At 39.9% G+C, this 27,990-nt stretch overlaps 1 protein-coding gene across 1 annotated transcript in view; it reads right to left on the bottom strand.

The window, feature by feature from the left end:
- The window catches only part of PPEF1 (protein phosphatase with EF-hand domain 1), a 96,772-nt gene that overhangs the window by 56,877 nt on the left and 11,905 nt on the right, over positions 1 to 27,990 (bottom strand). The window contains exons 2-5 of the mRNA XM_064573838.1: positions 19,542 to 19,669; positions 18,851 to 18,911; positions 9,738 to 9,901; positions 347 to 461 (exon numbers count right to left, since the gene is read on the bottom strand). Of these exons, the coding sequence (XP_064429908.1) occupies positions 347 to 461; positions 9,738 to 9,901; positions 18,851 to 18,911; positions 19,542 to 19,669 (468 nt within the window). The remainder of the gene's footprint in view (positions 1 to 346; positions 462 to 9,737; positions 9,902 to 18,850; positions 18,912 to 19,541; positions 19,670 to 27,990) is intronic.

The raw sequence follows: 27,990 nt of genomic DNA, 5'->3' as shown, positions 1-27,990 counted from the left end.
AAAGGGCATGGGAAGGCGCACCGAGCAAAAGTAACATGGAACGAAGATAATGAGAGCTAGACGGAGGGCAAAGAAGGCTCATTCCACCCATGGGTGGTTTTCCGTATTAAAATGCCGCCTGCCTTTATAAAAAGCTATGAGTTCTTTAATTTCTCACATAATTAATTCCTGCCAGCTGGTATGCAAAACAAAGACAAGATGGGGAACAGTATTATCAGGATAGATAACTCTATATTAACACTTTTCCCTTAATACAGTCCAATTTGCACAGTTTTCACATTAAGCAAATGATGTAGAACCAAGACGCTCCTAAATATTAATTTGGCAGCTCTGCTCTGAAACTTACCACAGATTGTTAACTCTTTGGAGGGAGAAGTTTTTACGTGAGTGAAGTTCGGCATTTGCTTCAGGACTCTCTTTGTTTCAAAGAGCACCTCTAAGACATAATGAGCATGAAGTATCTGTGAGGGCGGAGCAGAGGAAATATATATAATGAACTGGCAAGAAAGGCATGACGACGTAGAAAGCTATAACAGGGGAGCATATGAGCCCATTTCAGGAAGCTGTATTGCAGGATAATCTCTACATGAGTCTCAAATAGATTATTCTGGCACTGTGTCTGGCATACGGTAAGCCCTCACTAGAGATTTGTAAATGGAACGAATGAATGGTTCCTAGGACATTTATACTTTCCTGTTCTTAACTGACATCACCCATTCACAGAACGTTTCTGATTATTCTCGGTCCGTAGAGCCCAAGAGAAGTGTCAGGGGGAAAAAAAGGGACTCCCTTGCCCCAGGGAAACAGGCAGACAGAAATAAATAAATAAAAGAGAAGGAAGGACGGGAGAAAGAGAGAAGGAGAGAGCGACTGTGGAAGTGGGGCTGCCTTGCATTTGTTTGGGACATCCTGCCACCTGGGATGGCAACCAGGTGGTGGCGCTGGGTTCACAGATCTCACAAAAGGCAGCGGGAGCAGCCCCAAGGAACCCCTGAGCCAAGAATCCCAGGTGGCTCAATGCTGGGTGCACAGATATGAGAGTATACAGAACAGCAAGTGCATTTATATACTAATCTAAATATAAAACATATTCCAAACCCAAATAAACCATTTGCGTTGCCTCCTATTATGACTATTTATCCAGTTGTCCTCCTCCAGTTACAGTGTTGATGACATCATTGTTTTGGACAGATTTACTCCGCTTTCTCTGCTGGGCTTTTGTTTGTTTGTTTTAAATCCAGTGTGTTATTCTCCCTTTTTTAAAAATTATAAAATATTCCAAATACATAATCCCCGAAGTAATACAGCCGATACAAATTTAACAGATGCTAACACCACTTCATGGGGCAGGACTGTTTGCACCACTTGAAATGGGGCTGACCGAAATCGAGATGTGCTATGAGTACAAAATACACACTGGTTTTCAAAGACTCAGTGTATGAAAAAGTAAAAAAGTAAAATGTCTCATTAAAAACTTTTAACTTGAGAACATATTAAAATGATAATGATTGCATCTGTTGGATTAAATAAAGTATTAAAATTATTTTCACCTTTTTAAAAGTTTATTTTAGTAATCTTTACACCCAATGTGTTTTTAATTTTTTAATGTGACTACTAGAACATTTTTAATTATGTATGTGGCTCGGATTATATTTCTAGTGGACACCACTGGTTTAAATTATTAAAGGCTCAGAGGGGTCATTTCTACATATTGTTCAGATACTGCTTTGGTTATGGGTTTTGGAACAGATGGAATCCTTTGCTCCTTTGGAACAATCTTGTCTCATGGTATCTTAAAATGTTTATTTGCACATAGCTATTAAAATGACAAAACTATTTCCTATCCCATACCCCAAAAACAGGATTTAAGTTTAGAGAATTTTCATGATTAAATATACTTTTTTTTTTTTTAAGAGAGAGAGAGAGTAGGGGGAGGGGCAGAGGGAAAGGGAGAGAGAGAATCTTTTTTTTTTTTAAATTAACATATAATGTATTATTTGTTTCAGGGATACAGGTCTGTGATTCATCAGTCTTACACAATTCACAGCGCTCACCATAGCACATACCCTCCCCACTGTCCACCACCCAGCCACCCCATCCCTCCCACCTGCCTCCACTCCAGCAACCCTTAGTTTGTTTCCTGAGATTAAGGGTCTCTTAATCTTTGTCTCCCTCTCAGGTGGGAGAGAGAGAATCTTAAGCAGACTCCATGCCTAGCGGGGAGCCCAACTCAGGGCTCAATCCCATGACCCTGAGATCATGACCTGAGCCAAAATCAAGAGTCAGACACTTAACTGACTGAGCCACCCAGGTGCCCCTGATTAAGTATACTTTTTAAAAAATTAATTAATTTTTTTATGTAGTGTTCCATGATTCATTGTTTGCGTATACTTTTTAAGAACAGGAATCCGGATTTGAAGCAATGTGAGAATTAGGAGGAAAGAGAAAGGTCCCTGGATATAGATGGGTGGAGAGACCCATATTTCCTTGCTCTCCAAGACCTAATGAACTGCTAAAGACTTTTCCTACAAAAGCATTTTAAGTCCATTCAATCCACAACTTGAGTCAAATCTTGAATGTGAACTTTCCTTTAGCCCCATTTTGAAGGAACAGGTAAAACACCTTAATACAATACTTATTTTCACTTTGCATATTTAGTCTATTGATTCCCAAGACAGGCTTCAGTGTTATCTTAATTTGCCACTGCAGATTTTCTGGTCCATTTGTAGCACTAATCAGAGTAACTGCTGTCTGAAAAGGCAGTTTTGTTTTGTTTTGTTTTGTTTAGTAAGTTAAAAAAAAACATTCATTGAGAATATGTTACAACAGAAAATTCCTATTGTTAAAATACTTTTTCTTGGTCCTTTTTCTTTTCCTTTTTTTTTTTCACTTTTTTAAATTATTTTTTTAAAGTAATCTCTACATCCAACGTGGGGCTCGAACTCACAACCCTGAGATCAAGAGTCGCATGCTCCACCGACTGAGCCAGCCAGATGCCCTGGTTCCTTTTTCAATAGGCTAAAATCACATAGCTAACATCAGTATTTGCTTACAATGCTGTCTCTAAATAGCATTATAATTGTGTTTACAGTTGCAATATTAAATATTCAAAAAAGTTAACTTAGATGTTGGTTTCTACAGTTACAGAGATGGTCAGAGTAAATAGCAACTTAACTAAAATATTCATATTATTTTAAAGGCAATGAGGGAGGAAAATAGTACTTTTAAAGGATATTTCTTTGTATGAAATAACGAGTTTTCAAATGAAGAAAAATCTCATTTTTCAGTTGAAATAAAAAGTTAAATAGTAAAAAAGACTATAAGTGAAAAGCAATTTTCTTTCTTCCCCAGACCTCAGTTCCTGTCCCCAGAAACAGTCACTGTTAAGAGTGTCTTCATTATCTTTCCAAAACATAGTCTATTTATATGCGTTTGCAAGCATATAAAAATTAATATAACACATATGAATATGTAATATTAATATATATATTCTATTCTATAAATATATAATCCCTTAAACAAAATGTGGGGTATATTCATATAAAGGAATGCTATGCAACTAAAAGTAGGAATGAAATACTGACACATACTAAAACATGGATGAATCTTGAATACATTTTGGCAAACAGAAGCCAGACATAAAAGGTCACATATTATATGATTCCGTTTATATGAAATGTCCAGATTAGGCAAATTCGTAGAGACAGAAGGCGAATTAGTGTTTGCCAGGGGCTAGGGAGAAGGGGCAATGGGGAGTGACTGCTTGATGGGTACAGGGTTTTGCTTTGGGGTGATGAAATGTTCTGGAATTAGTGGTGATGGTTGCACAACACTTTGAATATACTAAAAACTGTTAAATTGTACACTTTTAAATGGTTAATATGATCTATTTTTTTTTAAAGATTTATTTATTTATTTGAGAGAGTGAGAATGAGAGAGACAGTACATGAGAGGGGGGAGGGTTAGAGGGAGAAGCAGGCTCCTCGCCGAGCAGGGAGCCCGATGTGGGACTCGATCCAGGGACTCCAGGATCATGACCTGAGCCGAAGGCAGTCGCTTAACCAACTGAGCCACCCAGGCGCCCCTTAATATGATCTATTTTATGTTATGTAAATTTTATCTTAATTTTTGAAAATCAAAATATATATAATACTTATTTTTTTTTTTTTTACAAATGGGAGCACACTGTATTCTATGTTGAACCTTTCAGTCTTCCCTTAACAACATAATTTTCTCATTTTTATAAAGTCAGAATTATTGATCTTTTCTGTTATAGCTCCTTGGATTTTTGTCATATCTTTTCTCTCTTTGAACACATTAAGCACATTTATCTTAAACTCTGAGTTTGATAATGCCATTATCAAAATATTGGTCTGTTTCTGTTGTTTGTTATTTGCCTCAGTTTTCTGTCATGAATCTTGTATCCTCCTATGCCTGGCTAGTATTTGTATTAAGTTCTGGACATTGTACATAACAATTTGAAGAAATAATTTGAGGTCTATTTCCTTCCAGAGAGGATTTACTTTTTCATTTGGCAGGTGGCTAGGAACACCAGCTATCTAGGATAATCTCAATTTAATTTCAGGAATTAGATGATTCCAAGCTTTGCTTCAATCCCTACAGAGACAATCTACTTATAGTTCACTCTTACTCCTAGGGTATGCCCTTAGGGTCCCAACCTACGAATGAGGGTTTTGGGGTAATGTTAGAGAAAACAATGGAATAGGTAGCTCACAGGTCCTATCACTACACAGAAACACTGAAAACTTAAACAAAAAAAAAATGTCAAAATCAACTTTCACAGAACCCCGGAAAATAAAGTTCACAGTAACCAAGCAAAGGCTGAATCAAGAAAAAGGTAACTTAAAAATGGCTCAGTGCAAGCAGAGAGTAAAGGCTAAAATAGGTTTGTAAACAGCCTAGCTAAGCAGTGAAGAAGTTTACCAACACAGAGCCCATCTGCAAAGACTAGGCTTGTCTTTGCTTTGCTTAGCTTCTGTCTCTCTCCCACTCTCTCTCTCATTCTCTCTCTCTCTCTCTCTGGCTCCTGGTGTTCAAGGAAATCTCTATCAAATACTAGCTGAACACAAGCTAAAAGAACAGACTTCAGAGACCTCACACACAACTAGACCTAGCATACATCTATAGAACACTCTACCCAACATCAGGCTACACATTTTTTTTAACAAGAACACATGGAACATTCTCCAGGATAGACCAGATGTTAGGCCCCAAAACAAGCCTCAATAAATTTAAAAAATCGGAATCATGCAAAGTACCTTCTCTGATTACAAGGGAATGAAGCTTGAAATCAATAACAGAAGGAAAACTGAAAAATTCACGAGTATGTAGAAATTAAACAACATACTCAAACAATCAATAGGTCAAAGAAGAAATCACAAAGGAAATTAGAAACTACTTTGAGGTGAACAAAAATGAAAACGTTACATACCAAAATATATGGGATGCAGCAAAAGCAATGCTCAGAGAGAAATTTATAATTGCAAATGTCTACATTAAAAAGAAGAAAGATCTCAAATGAAAAGCCTAATTTGACACTAAGGAACTGGAAAAAGAACAAACTAAGCCAAAAGCTAGCAGAGGGAAAAAAAGGATTAGAGTTCAGATAAATGAAACAGACAACAAAGAAACAATAGAAAGATTCAGCAAAACTCAAAGTTGGTTTTTTGAAAATATTAACAAAATTGACAAACCTTTAACTAGACTGACACAGAAAAACAAAGAGAGAAAATGCAAATAAGTATAATCAGAACTAAAAGTGGAGACATTACCACCAACATTAAAGAAATAAAAAGAATTATAAGAGAATTCTATGAATAATTATACACTAACAAATTAGATAACTTAGATGAAATGGACAAATTCCTGGAAACATATGAATTCCCAAAACCGATTCAAGAAGAAACAGAAAATCTGAACAGATCTAGGACAAGTAGAGATTAAATCAGTAATCAAAAACCTCCTAACAAGGAAAAGTCCAAGACAGGCAGCTTCATTGGTGAACTCTACTGAACATTTGAAGAATTAACACCAATCCTTCTTAAGCTCTTCCCAAAAAATTAAGAGGAGGAAACAATTCCTAACTCATTCTATGAAGGCAATATCACCCTAATACCAAAGTCAGATAAAGACACCGTAAGAACATACACATCAATATCCTGTATGAATAAAATGAAAAAAAAAAAACTTCAACAAAATACCAGCAAATAAAATTTTAAAAGAAGCATAGACCATGACCCAGTGGGATTTATTCCAGGAATACAAGGTGGTTCAACACACACACACAAAATTAATCAATGTAATATACATATTAATAAAGTGAAGGAAAAAAACACAGGATCATCTTAATTGGTGCAGAAAAAGTATTTGACAACAGCTAACACCTAGACCTTGTCATCTAAATGTGTTAGCTGAATGATGAAAGGCATTTATGAAAAACCCACAACTAACATCAAACTCAGTGGTGAAAGACTGAAAGCTTTCCCACTAAGATCAAGAACAAGACAAGCATGCCTGCCCTCACAACTGCTATTCAACACCGTACTGGAAGTTCTAGCCAGAGCATTAGGCAAGAAAAAGAAATAAAAGTCATCTAAATCAAAAAAGAAAAAGTAAAACTATCTCTATTCCCAGATGACATGATCCTGTACATAGATTGTCTCAAAATACACACACACACACACACTGCTAGAGCTAATAAATGAACTTAGCAAAGCAAAGTGACAGAGTAAAAACTCAACCCACAAAAATCAAGTGTCCTTTTATACACCAACAATAAACAATCCAAAAGTGAATTAAGAAAGCAATCCTTTTTATAATAGCAATCAAGAGAATAAAATACCAAAGAATAAATTTAAGGTAGAAAAAGACTTGTGCACTGAAAATTAGAAAGCATTTCTGAAAGAAATCAAAGAAGACCAAAATAAATGGAAAGACATCATGTGTTTATGAATTGGAAGACTTGATATTGTCAAGATGGTAATACTGTCCTAAGTGATCTATAGATTCAATGCAATCCCTCCCAAAATCACAATGGGCTTTTTTTTTTAAAGAAATGGAAATGTCCAATCCTCAAATTCATTGCAAGGGAAACCAAATGCCAAAATAATATTCAAAAAGAAGAACTAAATTGAAGGATTCATACTTCCTGATTTCAAAACTTAACTACAAGGCTATAGTAATTAAGACAATGTGGTATTGGCATAAGGATAGACACACAAATGAATAGAATTGGGAGTCCAGACATAAATCAATACATCTGTGGCCTATTAGTTTTCAACAAGGATATCAAGACCATTCAATGGGGAAAGAATGAACTCTTCAACAGAAGGTGCTAGGACAACTGCATATCCATGTGCAAAAAATAAAGTTGGACCCCTACCTCATACCATATACCCCCAGAAAGTAACTGAAAATGGTTCATGGAACTAAATGTAAGAGCTAAAACTATAAAATTCTTAAAAGGAAATATAAAGGGTAAATCTTCATGACCTTGGATTTGGCAATGGATTCTTAGATATAATACAAAAGCACAAGCAACCAAAGGAAAAAAAATAGATACACTGGACTTCACCAAAATTAGAAACTTTTGTGAATCAAAGGACATTATCAAGAAAGTGAAAAGACAACTTAAAGAATGAAAAAAAAATTTTCAAATCATATATCTGAGGGGTGCCTAGGTGACTCAGTTGATTAAGCATCCAACTCTTGGTTTGGGCTCAGGTCATGATCTCAGGGTCGTGGGATCAAGCCCCACATTGGGCTCCTTGCTCAGCAGGGGGTCTGCTGGAGATTCTGTCTCTCTCTCCCTCTCCTTCTGTCCCTCCCCCCCACATGCTCTCTCTCTCTCAAATAAATAAATCTTTTTTAAAAAAATCATATATCTGGTAAGAGATTTGTATCCAGAATATATAAAGAAATCTTACAACTCAATAATATAAAGACAAATAACCTGATTTCAAAATGGGCAAAGCATCTGAATAGATATTTCTCCAAAGAAGTGTACAAATGCTTAGTAAACATGGAAAGATGTTCAACATCTTCAGTCATTAGGGAAATGCAAATCAAAACCAGTATGAGGTATCAGCTCACAGACAACTAGGATGGCTATAATGAAAACACAATTAAAAAGAATAAACAAAAGCAAAAACAAGTGTTGGCAAAAAATGTGAAGAAACTGGAACCCTCATGCATCGCTGGTGGGAAGGTAGAGTGGCGCAGCCACTGTGGAAAACAATTTAGCAGGTCCTCAAAAAGTTAAACAGTTACCATATGACCCAGCAGTTCCACTCCTAGTTATATATACTCAAGAGAAAACTGAGGACACATTCACACAAAAACCTGTAAGTGAATGTTCATAGAAGCATTGTTCATGATAGCCAAAAAGTAGAAAAAAATCCAAATGTTCATCCACTGACGAATGAATAAACAAAATGTGGTATATCCTTATAACAGAATATTAGACAGTGCAATAAAGGAGCAATGAAACATGCCATGGCATGAATGTACCCTGAAAACATTGGCTAAGTGAAAAAGCCAGACACAAGAGGCTACATATTATATAATTCCATTTGTTTGAAATGTCCAAAACACACAAATCCATAGAGACAGAAAGTAGAATAATAGTTGCCAGGGCTGAGGGAGGAGGGAATGGTAATGAGTGTGGAGTTTCTTTTTGGGGTGATGAAAATGTTTTGGAGTTAGATATTGGTGATGGTTGCACTATTTTGTGAATGCACTAAAAACCACTGAATTGTACACGTTCTTATTTATTTATTTTTTAAGATTTTATTTATTTATTTGAGAGAGAGAGGGTGAGAGAGAGCGTGAGAGGCGAGAGGGTCAGAGGGAGAAGCAGACTCCCTACTGAGCAGGGAGTCCGATGTGGGACTCGATTCCAGGACTCTGGGATCATGACCTGAGCCAAAGGCAGTTGCTTAACCGACTGAGCCACCCAGGTGCCCTATTTATTTATTTTTCACTGGAGAATTGTTGACAAACAATGTTCCATTAGTGTGAGGGGTACAACACAGTGATTCGACAACTCTATATGTTATGCTGGGCTCACCGCAAGCGTAGCTCCCATCTGTCACCATACAACAATATTACAGTACCATCGGCTATATTCCCTATGCTGCAACTTTTAACCTGATGACTTACTCATTCTAACTGGAATGCCTGGATTTCCCACTCTCTTTCACCCATTTCACCCATCCCTCCACCCTTAAATCACTCACTTGAAAATGATGAATTTTATGATATGCGAATTATATCTCAGAAAAAGGAAATGCTGTATGCCTATAGATAGGAAGTTTCTGTGCATCTGAGGAGACTTCTATTTAATAGGTTAAGCAAAGCAGAGGGTAGCTCTCACTTATTATGAAGCTTTTCCCCCAAGGGAGTACATTTCCGCTATAGTATTTTCTTTTTTTTTTTTTTTAAAGATTTTATTTATTTATTTATTAGAGAGCGAGCGAGAGAGAAACAGCATGAGAGAGGAGAGGGTCAGAGGGAGAAGCAGGCTCCCCGCTGAGCCAGGAGCCCGATGCGGGACTCGATCCCAGGACCCCGGGATCATGACCTGAGCCGAAGGCAGTCGCTTAACCAACTGAGCCACCCAGGCGCCCCCGCTATAGTATTTTCATTCATTCATTCAACAGATAGTCACTGAGCACATGCTATGTACAAGAATCATGGCAGTATCTGCTTCCACTTGCCTGTTGTTGCTTGAAGGCCTCAACAAGTAAATCAATGTCAGTAAAAGTGAGAGGAAATTGCAGCCGAGGACCATTATAGGAGTCTGGGACGTCTATGAATGAGACATACTCCTGTCTATCCTTGCAGTCCTGGAGGGTGCTACCAAAAAGTCGAGCAACTAATTCTGGAAAAGGAGAGACAGAAAGGGTGGGGGAATCAACATTCCCATACTTAAATTCAATAAATACCTTCTTGAATATCGACCCCACATGAGGCACTGTGCTACATGTTATGAATACCAAGCTATCCCACATATAATCATGAGGAAGGATCTGTTCTCAGATCATTAGGTACATTTACATGAATTACCCTCATCCCTTCCCGAGTGGACATTGTACCAAAGCAGTGAGTTCATCGGTGGGGAGGAGAAGGAGAAACACAGGGAAAACTGGGCAATCAAGGCACTTTGATGCTCTGAAACTCTACCTCTACATTTTTTGCCTACTCTTACATCTCAGATTTTTACAAATCGGGCTGAACACATAACAATGTATCGCATTTGATTCAAACATCTGTGCTATTCAGAAAATTAAACTGCAACATTCAATTTTTCCCCTGTTAAACACTTTTCACATAAAAACAGATTTTCTGACATGATTTTCTTTCTTTTTTTTTTTTTTTTTTAAAGATTTTATTTATTTATTTGAGAGAGAGAGAATGAGAGACAGAGAGCATGAGAGGGAGGAGGGTCAGAGGGAGAAGCAGACTCCCCGCCGAGCAGGGAGCCTGATGCGGGACTTGATCCCGAGACTCCAGGATCATGACCTGAGCCGAAGGCAGTCGCTTAACCAACTGAGCCACCCAGGCGCCCTGACATGATTTTCTTTTTCTTCTTGATAACAAAGCAGATAAAGTTAGATGATGAAACACAGGCAGAAATACCCATAGGGTCTCTCTCTCAGAGAAACATTTCTGTGTAACAGATCGCCTGCACTGCCCATTTCAGTAGGTGCTGAGATCCAGGGTCCCTTTCTTGCTAGGCTGCCTATAAAATAAGTCAGCCCAAGAACAGAAATCTGGCCAATTCGGTTGTAGAAAGAGGAAAGTGGGTATGGTAGACTGATTGCAAAAGTGACCCCGATTGTCTATCCCAACATTTAGCCTGGCTCTTTTTTTTTTTTTTTTTTTAAAGATTTTATTTATTTATTTGAGACAGAGAGAATGAGAGACAGAGAGCATGAGAGGGAGGAGGGTCAGAGGGAGAATCAGACTCCCTGCCGAGCAGGGAGCCCGATGCGGGACTCCATCCAGGGACTCCAGGATCATGACCTGAGCCGAAGGCAGTCGCTTAACCAACTGAGCCACCCATAGCCTGGCTCTTTTTAATGCAATTTGCAGCTACTCTCATCAAGAGTTTATTTCCCCAGGCTTTGAATCTGGGTTGTGGGGTTCATGACCTGTGTTGGCCTAAAGAATGTGGTGGAAGTGTTACGTACCATTTCCAAGTCAAGGCCTCAGAAGGCCTTGAATGTTTCCATGCTCTCTCTTTTGAACCCAAGGTACTAGCACAAAGCGCAGGCTAACCTAATGAAAACTCCAAGACTATGGGGAACAAAACTGAGTCACCCCAGCCAAGGCCATCCCAGATCAGCCATTAGCCAGCAGACCTCCAAATACATGAGTGAACTCTCGCCAAGAGCTGAGGAAAACTGCCAAATCAAGCCTGTCAAGATCAGCAGAAGTACTCAGATAACCTGTAGACTTGTGGGCAAAAGAAATGTTTATTACATGCCACTGAGCTATTGTGGTTGTTTAATACACAGAATTATTTCATTAACAGATAACAGATACAGAGGATGGTGATGTATTCTTCAACTCATTAACAATTGCTACCAAGCCAATGGGAATCAGAAGTTTTCTGCAAGTAGTTTCTATCTTTTTGAATATTTAGAGTAGACATGTTTGGAAAGTGTGATGTTAGCAGATGTAGATAGAATGCATGTTTTTTCATGATCCAGTTATGCTGAGAGATGAGAGTTAAGAACTAAACTTGAAAAGAAAAAACTTGCTAAAATAAGTCATGATATTTGGTAATTTAAAAATGCTTTCTAAATTATTGTGTACCCACCCCAACACTTCTTTGGTGGTGGTTGATGATGTTTTATAAGAAGTTAGATGTAGGAATAATAAGGTGTGTCTTCAGTGTGGTCCAGCGCAGTGTATTTTTCTCATTTGGATTTGGTTTGAGATTTGAGAATCACTTAATTATTCCATTTTATGTTTGAAAACTAGAAATGCAGAGCAGCTTGGTAAATTTTATCTCAGATTCCATCGTGCAAGCAGTAAAGCCTCAATACTCTACTTAACTGTCTTAATGATCATACCATTCCGTTCTTAGAGATACATCTTCCTGACTCTACACACTGAAATATTGGGCTCCTCTTGGGAAAACAACAATAACAACAAAGAAAGACAAAAACAACCCCGCTGGTCTCACTATATCATCTTATAACTAACTTATTGAGTAATCCCACCTGTGTGTTTTTCTTCTTTAAAACAAACAAACAAAAAGCTTGGTCTGGCCCTTCTTTCCATATGTTTGTTCACTTTCATTTCTTATAAGTTCTGTGATAAATATACGAAAAAGCACCATTTCCCTAAGCCATTTCTTAGTCAAAACTACTCAATATGAAATATCAGTAAACATCAAATCATAATCCTTTTGCTGACTTTTAGCCACATTTAAAAAAAAATAACATAGATTCTCTTCCTAATATGGGTAGCTAATGTGGGTCATATATGAAAACAATCAGAAGCTGTACCAATTCGAATGCAAGTAGTATGGGCTGTAACTATTATAACTAATAAGAATAATTTAATGAATGCCAACAATATGAAAAGATTTGTGCACCATGTAATTTGAATGAACCTTTACCTGTTTGATTTACAATTCTGTCAACATGAATCTAAACTAATTAAATATAATGAAATCTTGAATTATAACCAAATGATACCTTTACAAGTTGTTCTAAAGAAAATATCTCAAAACTACCCCCCACATATAATCTTTTCTTTTACCCAGTGCAAATTCAAAAACTGGACAGGGAACATGTTAAAGCCCATAATTAAAAAAAAACAACAATACACACACACACGCACTTTCTGCCCCTACTGCCCATGTGTCACTTTGAAAACAAGCTACAGATATGGCTGGGAAAAGAAAAGCACCAATTGAACTGCATTTTATAGCTATTTCATTTCTCAGTTATGAATCTGGATTAAAACTATGAGTGTCCATATAATAAACTCAAGAAATGGCAAAACTGCATTTCATAAGATTCAACACCTGTTCCTGATTATTTAAAAACTCAGAAAACTAGGAATGAAAGCCTACCTCCTTAACAGAATTCTAAAAATTTAAATCAACAAGAATGTTTTTTTCCATTAAAGCATTAACAAATCACGATGCCTAGTTTCACTGCTTACTTTTCACATTGTTCTGCTATTTCTAGCCAATGCAACAAAATACAAAGCTGAAATAAGAGCTTGGATAGAAAGAGGTAAAAATAAAGTTACTTGTGCCCAGTGTGATTAAATATCCATACTCAGGAAAATCAGTTGAGAAACTCCCAGAACTGATAGGAGAATTCCATACTGCAGAGGTTTGAACCACAGCTTTACCACTGCTGAGATGAATAACCTTGGGAGGTCACCTTGTAAGCCTCAATATTCTCATCCAACAAAAGGGGATGATAATAATACTAATCTCAGTGGTTTGTCATGACGACTAAATGAAATATTTAAAGCACTTAAAAGACATGGCACATGGCAAACATGTAATAGATACCAGAAATGATAATAATTAATAATAATAATAATAAGTTCATTCATGCTATTGTTCAATAGTAGCACAATACAAATAGATATAAGTCAAAGGCTTGTTAAATACTACCAATAATCACTGGGGACATATCATGGGGAAAATAACCTACTGGCCATAGCCACAAAAAAATATAAAATACCGGGCGCCTGGGTGGCTCAGTTGGTTAAGCGACTGCCTTCGGCTCAGGTCATGATCCTGGAGTCCCGGGATCGAGTCCCGCATCAGGCTCCCTGCTCGGCAGGGAGCCTGCTTCTCCCTCTGACCCTCCCCCCTCTCATGTGCTCTCTGTCTCTCTCATTCTCTCTGTCTCAAATAAATAAAATCTTAAAAAAATATATATATATATAAAATACCTGGATCTGATAGGACATTTTGGCTGATCTGGGAAGCAGAAAGGATAGTCAAAACAACACTTGCACACGCTCCATCCCACTCCCCACTTCCACCAGTCTCTGTTTAAACCTATTGCTCTGTACAGCAGCTTTGGCTTTCTACCTTATGGGATGGATGCGTTGAGTCTCCCCATCAAGTCCTACAAACTGGTTTGAGCCACTAAGTAGTAGGACACGGAAATGAATGGCTTCCAGATCACCTCCTACCTATGGAACACCCAGGATGTCTCAACTAACACTGTGCCTCAGAGTTAAAACCATTAGTCTGACGATATCTGGGAATGTTAAGTGATCTTCTGGTCCCTAAATACACCCTGCTTAGCAGTCCTGGCGCTTCTGCAAAACAGGCCTAGGTGGATGTTGTGTGGAACCTTCCCACCAAAGAAGGCCATCAGAAAGCAACCCACAGTAATGTACAGCACCGTGACCCTAGTTAACATTACTCTTAGTGTATGCTTGAAAGTTACTAAGAGAGTACATTTTTAAAGGGCTCACCACACACAAAGAACTTGTAACTGTGAGGTGATGGATGTGTTAACCAACATTGTTGTGGTAATCATTTCATAATATATTCATATATGAAATCACTGTAGTATATATCTTAAACTTCTACAGTGTTATATGTCAACTATATTTCAATAAAGCTGGAAAAAAAATTTTTTAAAGATTTTATTTATTTATTTGACAGAGAGAGACACAGCGAAAGAGGGAACACAAGCAGGGGGAGTGGGAGAGGGAGAAGCAGGCTTCCTGCCGAGCAGGGAGCCTGATGCGGGGCTCGATCCCAGGACCCTGGGATCATGACCTGAGCCGAAGGCAGACGCTTAACGACTGAGCCAGTCAGGTGCCCCGTGGAAAAAATTTTTAAAAGAAATCAACCTACAAAAGTAATCTGCAAATTAATTTTTCCATTACACACAATAATTAAATTGGTAAGATTCTAGGACTCTATAATAGAGAGATGTACAAGAGAATAGAGGCCTAGAAATATGCCCTAATACATATTTTTTAAATGAATACATGGTGAAGGAGGCACTACAAACCATGGTGAAAAGATACGTTATGAAATAAACATTGTGGGAAAAACTGGTTAACTACTTGGACATTTTGTTTTTAGCTGTGCTCTTTGTTTTCAACCACAAGGCATCAAGATTTCCTTTTTTTTTTGGTTTAATATAAAAAATCTCAAATTTATGAAGTGTTAAAAATTTTAAAAGTCAAACCATAAAAAAAATCTAGAAATCCAGGCATAGCGATCCACATTTTAAATATTTCAAGGCCTTCTAAGTTTAAAAGCAGGGATTCACAAAGAAAAAGATATTTAGACTTGAAAGATATTTTAAATAATTAATGGGTAAAAACTTTCTATACCTGATGGAAAATATCAACCTAGATATCACAGAAGCTCAAGCAAACCCCACACAGGATAAAATATAAATGAAGCATCATCAAGGCTCATTATAGTTAAAGCCCTATTTTCCAATGTTACTTAGGTTAGTTTGTTTCTTCCCCAACTCCAAGAGGTGATTCTGTTATTTGTAATACAGCTAAATTCATTTGTCATGTGTGTATTCTATTTTGGAAATACACATACATACATTCTTTTCTTGTTTGTAAAAATTTTTTTAATGAGGGCGCCTGGGTGGCTCAGTCGTTAAGCGTCTGCCTTCAGCTCAGGTCATGATCCCAGGGTCCTGGGATCGAGCCCCGCATTGGGCTCCCTGCTCCGCAGGAAGCCTGCTTCTCCCTCTCCCACTGCCCCTGCTTGTGTTCCCTCTCTCGCTGTCTCTCTCTGTCAAAAAATAAATAAAATCTTAAAAAAAAAAAAATTTTTTTTTAATGGATGTGAAACATTATCATGGTTCTAAGAGTCAAAACTACAAAAAGGTACATTCAGAGGAGTGTTACTCCTCCCACAGCCCTCTACCCAACTCCATTCTCCCATTCTTTCTTTCTCCCCTGTTCCCACACATCCACTCATCCCCTGTAGGTAAACAAGGCCATTAGTTTCTGGTTTATCCTATAGGTTTCTCCTGTATTTATTTTTGTGTGCGCGCACACACACACACACATTCATATCAGACAAAGATTTCTCAAACAAGATGCAGAAAGTATTAACCATAAAAGGAAAAAAATTGTACTACATTAAAATCAAGAATGTCTGTTATCATCAAAAGGCAGCATTTAAAGATTAGGGAGATAAAAGCCAAAGACTAGGAGAAGATATATGCAATATGTTTATCTAACAAAGATTCATATTATCATATGTAGAATACTTTGAGCACTCTTAAAAATTGGTAAGAAGAAAACAGCTAACCCAATAAAAGGATGGCAAGAGACCTGAATAGGCACTTCACCAAACAGGATGTTCACATGGCCACTACATAGACAAAAAGGTGACCAACTTCACTGCTCACCAGGGAAATACAAATTAAAGCAGAAATGGGATACTACTACATATCAGGCAGAATGGCTAAAATGAAAAGGAATGACAACTCCAAGTGTTGAAGAGGATAGAGAACACTGGAACTCTCATCCACTGGTGGCAGTATAAGTTGGTACAGCAATTTTATAAGAAGGTTTGTCAGTATCTAATAAAGCTGAACACACGCATGCCCTGTAACCCAAAACTTCCACTCCGGGGTCATGGTACAACTTTATAATAATGGCCCCCAGTGAATCAAGCCCCTCTGTATCCTCATCCCTTTCCAATATAACGCTGCTGCTCCCCCCTGCAAGAGATGGAGCTTTCCTAACCCCTGTGAATCTGTGGCTGCCCTTGTGACTTGCTTTGACCAATAGAATATGGCAGAACCGATTTTATGTGAGTTCCAGAGAATAGACCTTAAGAGGCCTTGTAGCTTCTGCCTTTGTCCTCTTGGGATCCAGCTACCATGAAAAGAAGTCTGGGATATCCTGCTAGACAGAGAGGCTGCATGAGGAGAATTGAGGTATCTAAGTTCATAGCCAACACCAAAGTCCCAGACAGGTGAGTAAAACCATCTAGACCTCCCTACCCAGCCCAGCGAGGTTGAGTGAGCCCAACTGACACCGCATGGAACGAAGACAAGCCATCCCCACTGAGCCCAGTTCAAATGCCCGATCCACAGAATCACGAGCAATAAAATAGCTGTTGTTTTTAAGCCTCTAAATTTGGGGGTGATTTGTTATGCAGCAATAGATAACTGGAAATGAGAATATAGCAAAAGAAAATGATATATATGTTCACCAAAAAGGACATGTACAAGAATGTGCATAGCAGTACCATTCAAATTACCCAAACTGAAAACAACCCAAATGTCCATAAACAATAGAATGGATACGTTTTGGTAAATTCGTAAAACGGAACATCATTCGGCAATAAGAATGACTGAATTGCAAAAACATGGATGACTCTCACAAATACGCCATTGAGTAAAAGACAGACTCAACACTGTGCTTTCATTTATCTAGTGAAGTTCAAAAACAAGCAAAACCAATCTAGGACGTAGAAGTCAGGAAAGCCATCATGGGGGAGTTGGGAAGTGACTGGAGGGGGACAGGAGAGAGGCTTCCGTGGCTCTGATAATGTTTTCTTTCTTGTTCTGGGTGCGGGTTACAAGGGCATGCTTACTTCAAGAAAATTTATTGATTCTTGTACTTAAGATTTGTGTGTTTTAATGTATGTTACACTTCAAGAAAAGTTTACCTAAGAAGATTAAACCACTGTCCCCTTCTTTGATAAAATCTTTTAATATTTTTAAATCACCTACAGAATTTTTTGACATGCAGATTTTTTTAAATACAGAGCCTGAGTCAATATCTCTGGGCTGGAACCCAGCCATCTGTGGCTACGAATCTCCAGAGTGATTCTGATGCACAGCCCAGATCGAAATATTAGGTCATTAGCAAAAACAGTGCTGCTTCATTTCATCATCATTATATTTCCTCTCAGAAATATTTTGCCAAAGAACATGAAGCACAAACAACTATCTTCAAATTGCAATTATCTAAAAGAAAGAAAATGGCAAAATACCCACTTCCTCCCACTCCCCACTCCTCAGGTTTGGCTATTCTACCATTTAGAAAGCTTCTACAGATCATTAAATGCTTTAATTAGTTTCATACATATGTGCTCAGCTCAAAGCATGCCATTAAAATACCATTCTTTTGCCACAGTGAAGGATGCTCGCTGGATGATTTAAAAGGAGCTCTTGGATGCCATACACTTTTAATTAGAACAAAAAATGGTTGGCCCAAATTAAAGAAAAATAAGTTTTTAAGTCTAGCATCTACCTTGAAGTTAACAACAGTCATCTTGATTTTGCAGGAGAAATGCATGCATGCCTTGGGAATAACTATAATTTTAAAATCATTTTGAACCATCCTGACATTGCCCGTCCCTGAGATGATTTACTTAGTCATTTCAGAACGACTACATAAATGATAAAGAGACAGAGAGATGGACAGCTAGCTCTGCAGACAACAGAAAACCGTGTTCAATCCACCATGTCCCCCCAGATTTGTTTATTTTGATCTCTCGGCATGAAAGTTTTGTGGATAAAAAAATAAGATCCTCTTTATTAAAGCTACCATTGTACATCAACAGATTGTGGTTCAGAGAAGGTGTTCAACAAATTAACATTGAATGAAATCTAATTCAGCTTCGTGAAAGTGACAAAATTAAACAAATTTAGTAAACAACAATCAGAGAAAAAAGCCACTTGAACTGATTTCACCAGTTTGGTGTCACAAAGACAAGACAGGTGGGCATCTTTTTAATTTCTTAGTGTCCTGCCATCTTCAGAGTTTACATCCCTGGATGAGGACAATTCAATATTTAATGACTGCTTTTCAAAAGACTAAACAATTTACTTACCTGGGTCTTTCTCGTGTATATGTGTATAGTTTTCCAACATGAAGGAAAAGAAATTGGATAGCTGGACAAAATAGAAATACATTAGTCAGTGAATGATCCCCAAACAGCCACCATGGCAAATACTGTTGGGGCGCTCTCCCAGCCTCTACCTGCCTCCCTCCTCCCTCAGCTGGTGGGCAGCACCTCCTGCAGAAGCAGAGGATATCATATATCCTCCTGCCCCTTAATGGCCAAAAAGGACTTTTTTTCTACTAAGAAGCATTAAAGCTGGATTTATACAGCATTTTTGCAAACTTGAAAAAGGCCTTCCTCGCCCATCTATATTTTCTTCTAGAACTCTCTCAGGTTTGTTCTCAGGAAATTCTTTCATTTTTTTAACTCCTTAAAATACTTTTTCCTTCGTAAAGTAACAACTTTACTTCCTCCTGGGACACGTGCCCAAGAACAGAGTAAGATCATTTTTTATTAGTTAACTAGACATCTGGCAGCCCTGTTCACAATATAAACTTCAGAAATGAAAAACACCGTCCTCTTCCCAAATCCTACTCTCTCTCCACAGCTACTTCCAAGACAGTGTCACCCTCTATTCAAGCTTTCACCAAGGTAAATGGACCCAAACTTTCCTTTTCTCAATTATGAGGGGTAAAGAGAAGCATTTTACCAAAAGAAGAGACAAGCCTGCAACACAGACCTGCAGTTGGCCTTGTTCGTCAGCATATTCGATAGACTGGAAGATGGTGAGGGCATAGCGCTGTCTGGCCTTCCACCGAGCACAGTAGCTTCGGTACCAGTTCTGGATGACCAACGCGGCTTTTAGCACTGCAGACCCATAGCATATGAAAACCAGAGGAAACCAGTTACTATGCAGCTATGGGACAGGGAAGTAGGTGCTTTAGAAAAAATTCAGTCCACCTGGATTCCTAGGTTCTAAGAATATACACACTACAATGGGATTTACCTTTATGTTTCTGTAGAACGTCCTCAAGTCTCCAATACTCAGAGAATAATGATGGCATAGCCATTAAGAGTAGAATTTCTGGGGGGCGCCTGGGGGGCTCAGTCGGTTGAGTGTCCAACTCTTGATTTTGGCTCAGGTCATGATCTCAGGGTCGTGGGTTGGAGCCCCGAGTCAGGCTCTGCTTGGGATTCTCTCTCCCTCTGCCCCTTCCCCTGCCCTCCTGCTTACGTGCACTCTCTCTTGGGGGGGGGGGAGGGTAGAATTTTGGGGGGCAAGAAGGTCTGAATTTGAATCCCAGCTATGCTAATCACTGTCTGTGTGACTCTGGTAAGTTATTAAAACTCTCAAAGCCTCAGTTTCCTCACCTGTAAAATGGGGGAAATAACAGCACCTACCTCTGGCACTACTCAGGTATATTCACATTCTATGTATCCCTATGAAGTAGCAATTCCATTCTTCACTATATACCCCCAAGCAATCCTCACACAGCCCTTAAGGGAGACGTATGGGGATACAGTGTTTCTTTGCTTGTAGCAGTAGGGAGTTTGACCCCAACACAGTCTGAATGGCCATTGCTGGGTAGGAGAATGTGTAACCGTGGTGGGCGCACACCATGTCCTATTATGTCACAACTGGAAGCAACAGATTAAATAAACCCATAGCAACATGGATGCGGCTTAAAAATATAGTGCTTTAGTGAGAACAGTTTTAGTTAGAGACAATGAAATATAACATGATGTCATTTTATATAAATTTAAAACACACATACACAAAACCAAAATATATACTTCATAAGAATATACAAAGGCAAAGACACTAAAAAAATAGATTGGTTATTTATGGGGGGGGGTGAATGAATATAGTGTACGTGGGTAAAAAGGAACAAGCAAATTAATTAGCTAACATAAGAAAGGGTCTCGCACAGACCAGTGATGACAATGTACGATGAATTGAAAAGTATGATTCACTCCAGCTTCTGTACCTGAGATTCAACTGATACAAGACAGATGGATAAATGAACACACCTCCCTCCTTCATAGCGTTACAATAAGGATGAAATGAGCTACTACGGATGAAGAGTTTATCCCCATGCCTGGTTAATAAATGGCTAAACAAACGGCTACTATAGTGATAAGCATCGTCTTGTTTGTGGATTATTCAGTACACTGACTCTCTTCTGGGGCTCTGAGCCTTTGAATCATCCTGTAGCTTCATGGCTTTGAAGAAAGCGATCAGGTGAGAGATAACGAGATTTAAAATATAGTCTCTTATGCCTTCCTCAAGTTTTCGAGCGAAGAGCAATCAACACCAGCTGGCTTCTTTTATTCATGCTATAATTTTTCCCAGTTAGCACATAAAAATTAAGAGTTGACTATAACAAGAACAATTTGAATTCTAAAAGCAGGATTCTAGCCTCCAGTCCCAGTATCCTTGGCTTAATACTGCTGTGGTACATTAGATATGCTAGTCATCTGAGGGTATTTATTTATGAGTTTCTCCAAGACTCTCTGGTTCCAGAGACACTCATTTCATTATTCAGCTTCCAGAAGACCCCAGGCAATAGACATAAGGTCAAATATCACGATCTTTATAGGGGAACACCACAGGGAGAAGAAGTAAGAGTGACTTGTTCAATATCGCAAAGCAAATGACTGGGAGGCTCAAAATCTCAAGTGTTCTCACTGTATCATTACAGAGAGCCCAGGCTCACCTGCAAGGTCTGTTCTATGGGACAGTCCCTGTCATGACCAGCCAACCCTCACCTCAGGGGCTCTCTCTGTTCGTCAAGCGCAAAGGAACTGTCCCAGGGCTATTTACCGAGCACTTACTGAGGGCCAGGCCATGGATTCATTTCCACAGTCCTTGCCACACCGAGAAGCTGAGACAGACTACTTAAGGTCACTTAGCCACTAAGTGGAAATGCACAGTGCAGAACGGAAGCCAGGTCTCACTTAACCTCCGTAGACCTACTGACCTTTTGCTGCGTCTCAGTTTCTTCATCTGCACAATGATGCAGTGGAATAAATGATCACTACAGTTTCTTCTACTTAGGGCTAGCACCACCGATAAGAAATAATCACGCTTACTATTTCTATAATTAATAATGGGACAAAATAGCTACCATACGCGAAGGGGCTGCTAGAAGAGATTTAGCCCCCACAAGTATCATCTCTATGTTACACATAAGGAAGCTTCAGGTTCAGAGAGGCAAGTATCTTGCTCCAAGTCACTTACCTCGTATGGACTCAGGTCTTCTGAGTCCAAACTCTGGGCTCTCTCCACTATAGCCAGCTACTTCTTTCCCTAACCTATGTGCACCTTTCCTTCCTTTGAATAAGAGCCACCGTTTATGGAATGCCTACTATGTGCCCAGCACCAAGCTACACACGATACCCATACTACTGCTTCTACTCCTCCCCCGTGAGGGGAAATAGGTGATGGAAGCCCCCTGTCCTATCTCTGCCTTCTTCAGTCCAGTCCCTTGCCGGGATCCCGCCCCACTCCCCAGGGGAGGAGTTGCTATTTTATCTGATAAGCACACAGTACTTTGGGGGGCTGTATTTCACTAGTAGGTGTGGAAGGCAGACGGCCATGCTCAGTTCCCTGGCTCTTGCATTTCCTTTTCTGCTCCAAAGGCAGTAAGCTGAGCCATCCCCTACTCCCTTCCGGGCTCAGAAAGCCACCATGCCTGTTGATGCTTGCATTCCTCACCAGAGCTTACCGTGGCATGAATGCCACTTACTAAGCTATCACGTGTCAGCTGTCACCCCACACTTCTCTAATCTACTCATCTGATGCTGAAACTGGGGCTCTGCAGGCCACATTTCTGATCAGCCCCCCGGGGGGGTGTGGGGGGACTACCTGCTTGGCTCTGCCAAAGGGGGAGGTAGAGGGAGATGGTGAGGCTGGAGGAGGGATGAGAGACACACTCCTTCCTGTCTGCTTCCTGTTCCTCTTAGTGTCGCCTAGCAATGCCCCCACCCCCCCCCCCCCCCCCCCCCCCCCCCGCCGCACCAGTTTCTCCTTGTAGCAGCAACTGGATCTAGTGTGCATTATGCAGCACTTGCACAACCAGCCTCGGGGCTGCCCCTCAGAGACACCAGCACCAGCTGGGCAGCCCCCATTGTCAAAGGTCTGAATTTCAATTCTGCAGGAACCCTCCTCCAAGTTTCTAGATTGTAATAATTCCAGTCTCTCCCCTTTGTTCTCTCAGCCCTAGAGATGGTAACTGCCGTACCTCCACAGGCCTCAGAGCTCCTTCAGAGACGTTTCCGTTACCTAGGAACAATCTGATACCCACTTAACAGCTCTTTCCTTTCACTTCTCTCGTCACATCCCTCTGTGGTTTCTGCCTCCTGACTAGACCCTGCCTGATGAGCCAGTCTCATCGGGCGGGAAGAATAGGCTCAGGTTAGGCCTCAAGCGTCCACCTTCCTGGATGCTCCAGCTCAGGCCCTTATCAGAATCGTACATCGGGATTTTGAGTACTTCAGCAGCAGCTGACAAAACAGACTTTGATCCGCATCCTGCTCCTGCTCCTTCGGCTCACAGTCCCCCCAGCACCCCCTCCCGCACAGGGAAGGAGACCAGCAGGGCAGGGTTAAGTGTACCAACACCAGACCTCTAAAACCTCACCTGATTCCTAAGAAGCCCCCACCCCACCCCAAACACACACACACAGCCACTCTAGCCAGCTGAGGACTCTCCTCTCGAGCAGAAACCTGCAAAATGGCAAAGGGTAGAGCCCAGATAGGATAGACCCTACCCGAGGGGCTGCTGGCTCCATAAGCCCCAACCCTGCCTGTAGAGTTGAAGATCTGTGTCATCTAGTTCTGAACTTGTTGGACAGCTTAGATCCGCTTCTAGTCCTGCTGCTTCATCACATAACAGGCTTGTCTTCCCTGTCACATTAATTCCATGCAGAAAAAAAAAAATAAAAGCTATTGCCATATGTGTCCCAAGGGCCTTCTATTTTTGTTTCTAGAAGGAAGCACCAGCATAGGTTTAACAAGTTACCTGGCCAATTTCCTTTACCCAGCACAGGTCGATCCTCTATTGCCAAGCTGGGGGCTTTTATTTTTTAATGGCTTCTTTTCTATGGCGGCAGCCGTTATCAGGTATTTTACATGGAATGAATATCCATGTAGGAGGTCAATGAAGAAGGCAAATAATAAGTTCAGAGCATCTGTTTTGTGCCAGGCGGTGCTTTATGTGGATCCTTTAATTTGATTTGATTTAATCCTCCCAACAATCCTAGGAAGTGTCATTATCCTTATTTTACAGATAAGGAAACTGAGGCTCAGAAATAACTTGTTTGGGGTCACATCACTTGTCAGTGGGAGAATACAGAGTCAAATCTGGATCTCTGTCATTCCAGAAACTGGGCTTATAACCATTATGCTGTACAACCCAGTGTGGCATTTGGAATCAGCCATAAAAAATGAGACAATACGTAGAATAGTATGCCTTCCCTCCCACACCTTCCCTACCTCACAATCCCTATGCTTTTCACCCGTTCAATTGTTCTCCATAGCACGTTTTACCATCTGATATTCTATATAGTCGTATGTTTATGTGTTTATTGTCTATCTCCCCCTATTAGCTAAGCTACATGAGAATAGGGACTTTATTTTGTTCACTGTCATATCCCCAGCACCTAGGGTAAGGCCTGGCAATGGATATTTGTTGAACAAATGAACAAATACCTTCTAGGGCTGTTATAATAATGATGTATTAGCAATGTATAATAATGTATTAGTAATGTGTTGATACAGGTATTCATAATATATTAATTAATTGATTGATTAATATAAAATGCTTAGCACATGCCTGGCACATAGGAAGTACTCAATAAACAGTAGATGCTTTTTTTTAAAAAGGGGGGAAAACAGATAATGATTGTCTCTCTCCCAGCTAACAACTTCTAGTGCCCCCTCCCCGCCAGATTCTTAATTATACATAACAGTTTATTAAAAATTTCACAAACTACTGTGGACAAACCCACACCATCTCAGAACCCAAGAGTAAGGAGTGAGAAGAACAGTGCCAACCAGGATCCATAGGCCTCACTCCCTTAGAGAGCATAGTCTTGGCTCAAACGCCGCCTTCTCAGCAAGGCCTTTCCTGACCACCCTTTTCAAAATGGCCCCCTGGCCCCCACTGCCTATCTCATTTCCTCACCACAGCACTTAACACTATCTGATATAGCATATATTTTATTCATTTGTCATTATCTGTCTCCTTCCACTAGGATGTAATCTCTGTAAGGGCTGGGATTTTAGTCCATTGGGTTAGCTGCTATATCCCCTGAGACTGGAATAGTCCCTAGAACATAGTAGATGCTCAATAAGTACATGCACCCCGATGTTTATAGCAGCAATGTCCACAATAGCCAAACTATAGAAAGAGCCAAGATGTCCATCGACAGATGAATGGATAAAGAAGATGTGGTATATATACACAATGGAATGTTATGCAGCCATCAAAAGGAATGAAATCTTGCCACTGGCAACGACATGGATGGAACTGGAGGGTATTATGCTGAGCGAAATAACTCAATCAGAGAAAGACATGTATCATATGACCTCACTGATATGAGGAATTCTTAATCTCAGGAAACAAACTGAGGGTTGCTGGAGTGGTGGGGGGTGGGAGGGATGGGGTGGCTGGGTGATAGACATTGGGGAGGGAATGTGCTATGGTGAGCGCTGTGAATTGTGTAAGACTGTTGAATCACAGACCTGTACCTCTGAAACAAATAATACGTTATATGTTAAAAAAAAAAAAGAAGAAGAAGAAGAAGAAGAAGAAGATAGCAGGAAGGGAAGAATGAAGGGGGGAAAATCGGAGGGGGAGACGAACCATGAGAGTCTATAGACTCTGAGAAACAAACTGAGGGTTCTAGAGGGGACGGGGGTGGGGGATGGATTAGCCCGGTGATGGGTATTAAAGAGGGCATGTACTGCATGGAGCACTGGGTGTTATACGCAAACAATGAATCATGGAACACTGCATCAAAAACTAGTGATGTAATGTATGGTGATTAACATAACATAAAAAAATAAGTATTTGTTGAATGAATGAAATTGCTCTTTAGTTAAGACTTTCTGTCTTGTGTTTCTCTTTATGCTGACAGGTGGAGTCTTAGGTTTGGTTTGTTTTTTAAATAGGAGTTTATTTGACATTTCTTTAAATAAGAAGCTTATATTCAGAACGATAAGGCATTTAAAGACTCTCTGCTTTTGGAATTCTGCTGGCAGAGGCCTCCTGAGGAGGCATCAGGATGAACAAATATTTCACGTAACTTTAAGGGACCTGCTATCCAGTCAGGAAGAAAGAGAGGCACAAGTATAATAGAATTCACTAAAATGAATTCAAATGAACTGGAAAGAGAATGAACCCTGTAGTAGCAAAAGGCTTTAAACAAGGGGGAAAAACATCTATTACCTCAGCTCTTCAAAGCATGATGAGAATAGAGTCTGGCTCAGCTCTGGGAGCACAGTTTTCCTTGCTATTTTTGTTTACAGCTATTCTATATCTGCCATCTGCTAGAGTGTGTGCCTGGCACAGTGAGACTTCAGCTTCACTGGAAAAACAGCTCAAAGCACATGCCCAGTGGGCATGAGATGGTCACAAAGCCTGCTTCTTGGGCAGCAAGCAAGACAAGAACCCTATGAGACTTGCTCATCCACAAACTGTGGCATCCCTGCACAGCAAGGGCGCAATGCAGCATTCTTGTCCCTGGAAAGCATTTTTCTTTTTCTTTAAGATTTTATTTATTTATTTATTTATTTGAGAGAGAGAGAGAGAGCAGCGGGAGGGGCCAAGGAAAAGGGAGAGAATCTCAAGCAGACTCCGTGTTGAGTGCGGAGCCCATCATGGGGTTCAATCTCACAACCCTGAGATCATGACCTGAGCCTGAACCAGGAGTTGGATTCTTAACTGACTGAGCCACCCAGGTGCCCCAGCAAAGCATTTTTCTTAAACAAGAGGGAAATGAAAGGAAAGCATGAGGCCCAGTCTCCAAACACTGACATACGTCCTAAATGAAACTATCACTTTCCCTAAATGACAAGAGGTCATAAGTTGATCATTCTTGGAAACCTCTGGTGTCCCAGTCAGAGAGGGACAAGAATTAGAGGTCATTTCTTTGACTTTTTATTTACTCATGTACTCACCCACCACATAGGATAATAAAAATATCCCAGCAACCCATCCACATGGGATAATAAAAATAAGTTTTGAATTTGTAGTCTAGAGACTTCCATTTTGGTTCTGACACAACCAGGTGCCAACCGTGTAACCTTGGGCAGATTGTTTAACCTCTCTGGTCCTCAGTGTCCCATGTGAACAATTAAAACTTGGAATTATGTGATCTCTAAGATTCTCTCCAGTTATAAAATATTCTAATTTATCATTCTATTTTTTTAAGGCCACAGCTGCAGCCTACCTATTATTGCACATAGCAAAGCTGAAAGTAACCATGCAAGGACAAAATAGGACATATACCTGTGAACACTCAAATCAGAAGCTTCTTGACAAAGAGGACAAATTCTAAAGGCTACTCAAAAACAAAACAAAACAAAACAAAACAAAACAAAACAAAACAAAACAAAGAACAATCTGAATCATTCCCGTAGAAAAATCCAAGTCAAGTCAATAATATCCTTGGCTTTCCCATCAAGGAATTGTAGCAGTTTGCTAGCAAGTGGTCTAGGAACATTAAACACTTCACCCATTACTTCTCTTTTAAATTGCCTAAAGTATGATTACTGTGTATGATCTCTTAACTGACTCGAGTGATAGCCAATAGATGGGGAGAGATGGATGGGGAGACAGACACACATGAGAAGGGGCTAAGGGCCAGAGGTTTCAATGAAGATTGAGAGATCAGAAAATGGGAAAATAATCATAAAGATTGCAGAGGCAGAGCTGATCCGGGTGGCCACAGGGCCCAGGAAATGGGAGCGAGTAGCTCAAGTAGAGTGAGTAAGGGGATGCTGGGGCTTAGCAGGTCAAGGAACTGAGACACCAGCGCATTTGCAGTTGTTCATGGCTACAATGAAGCTGCTCAAGATGATGCTGGACGTGGTACACAGAGTCTGCGATAGATGGGGAAGGTGGAAGAAGGCAAAAACAAGGAAGAGCTAATAAATGGCACTCCCAAAGGGCAGAACCCTAG

Source organism: Mirounga angustirostris, unplaced genomic scaffold (assembly GCF_029215605.1).
Source record: "Mirounga angustirostris isolate CCGP_5_RB_7025 unplaced genomic scaffold, mMirAng1.0.hap1 SCAF_11, whole genome shotgun sequence".
Lineage (NCBI taxonomy): Eukaryota > Metazoa > Chordata > Mammalia > Carnivora > Phocidae > Mirounga > Mirounga angustirostris.
Note: the sequence above shows the minus strand (reverse complement) of the source record. Positions and strands in the feature narration are given on the sequence as shown.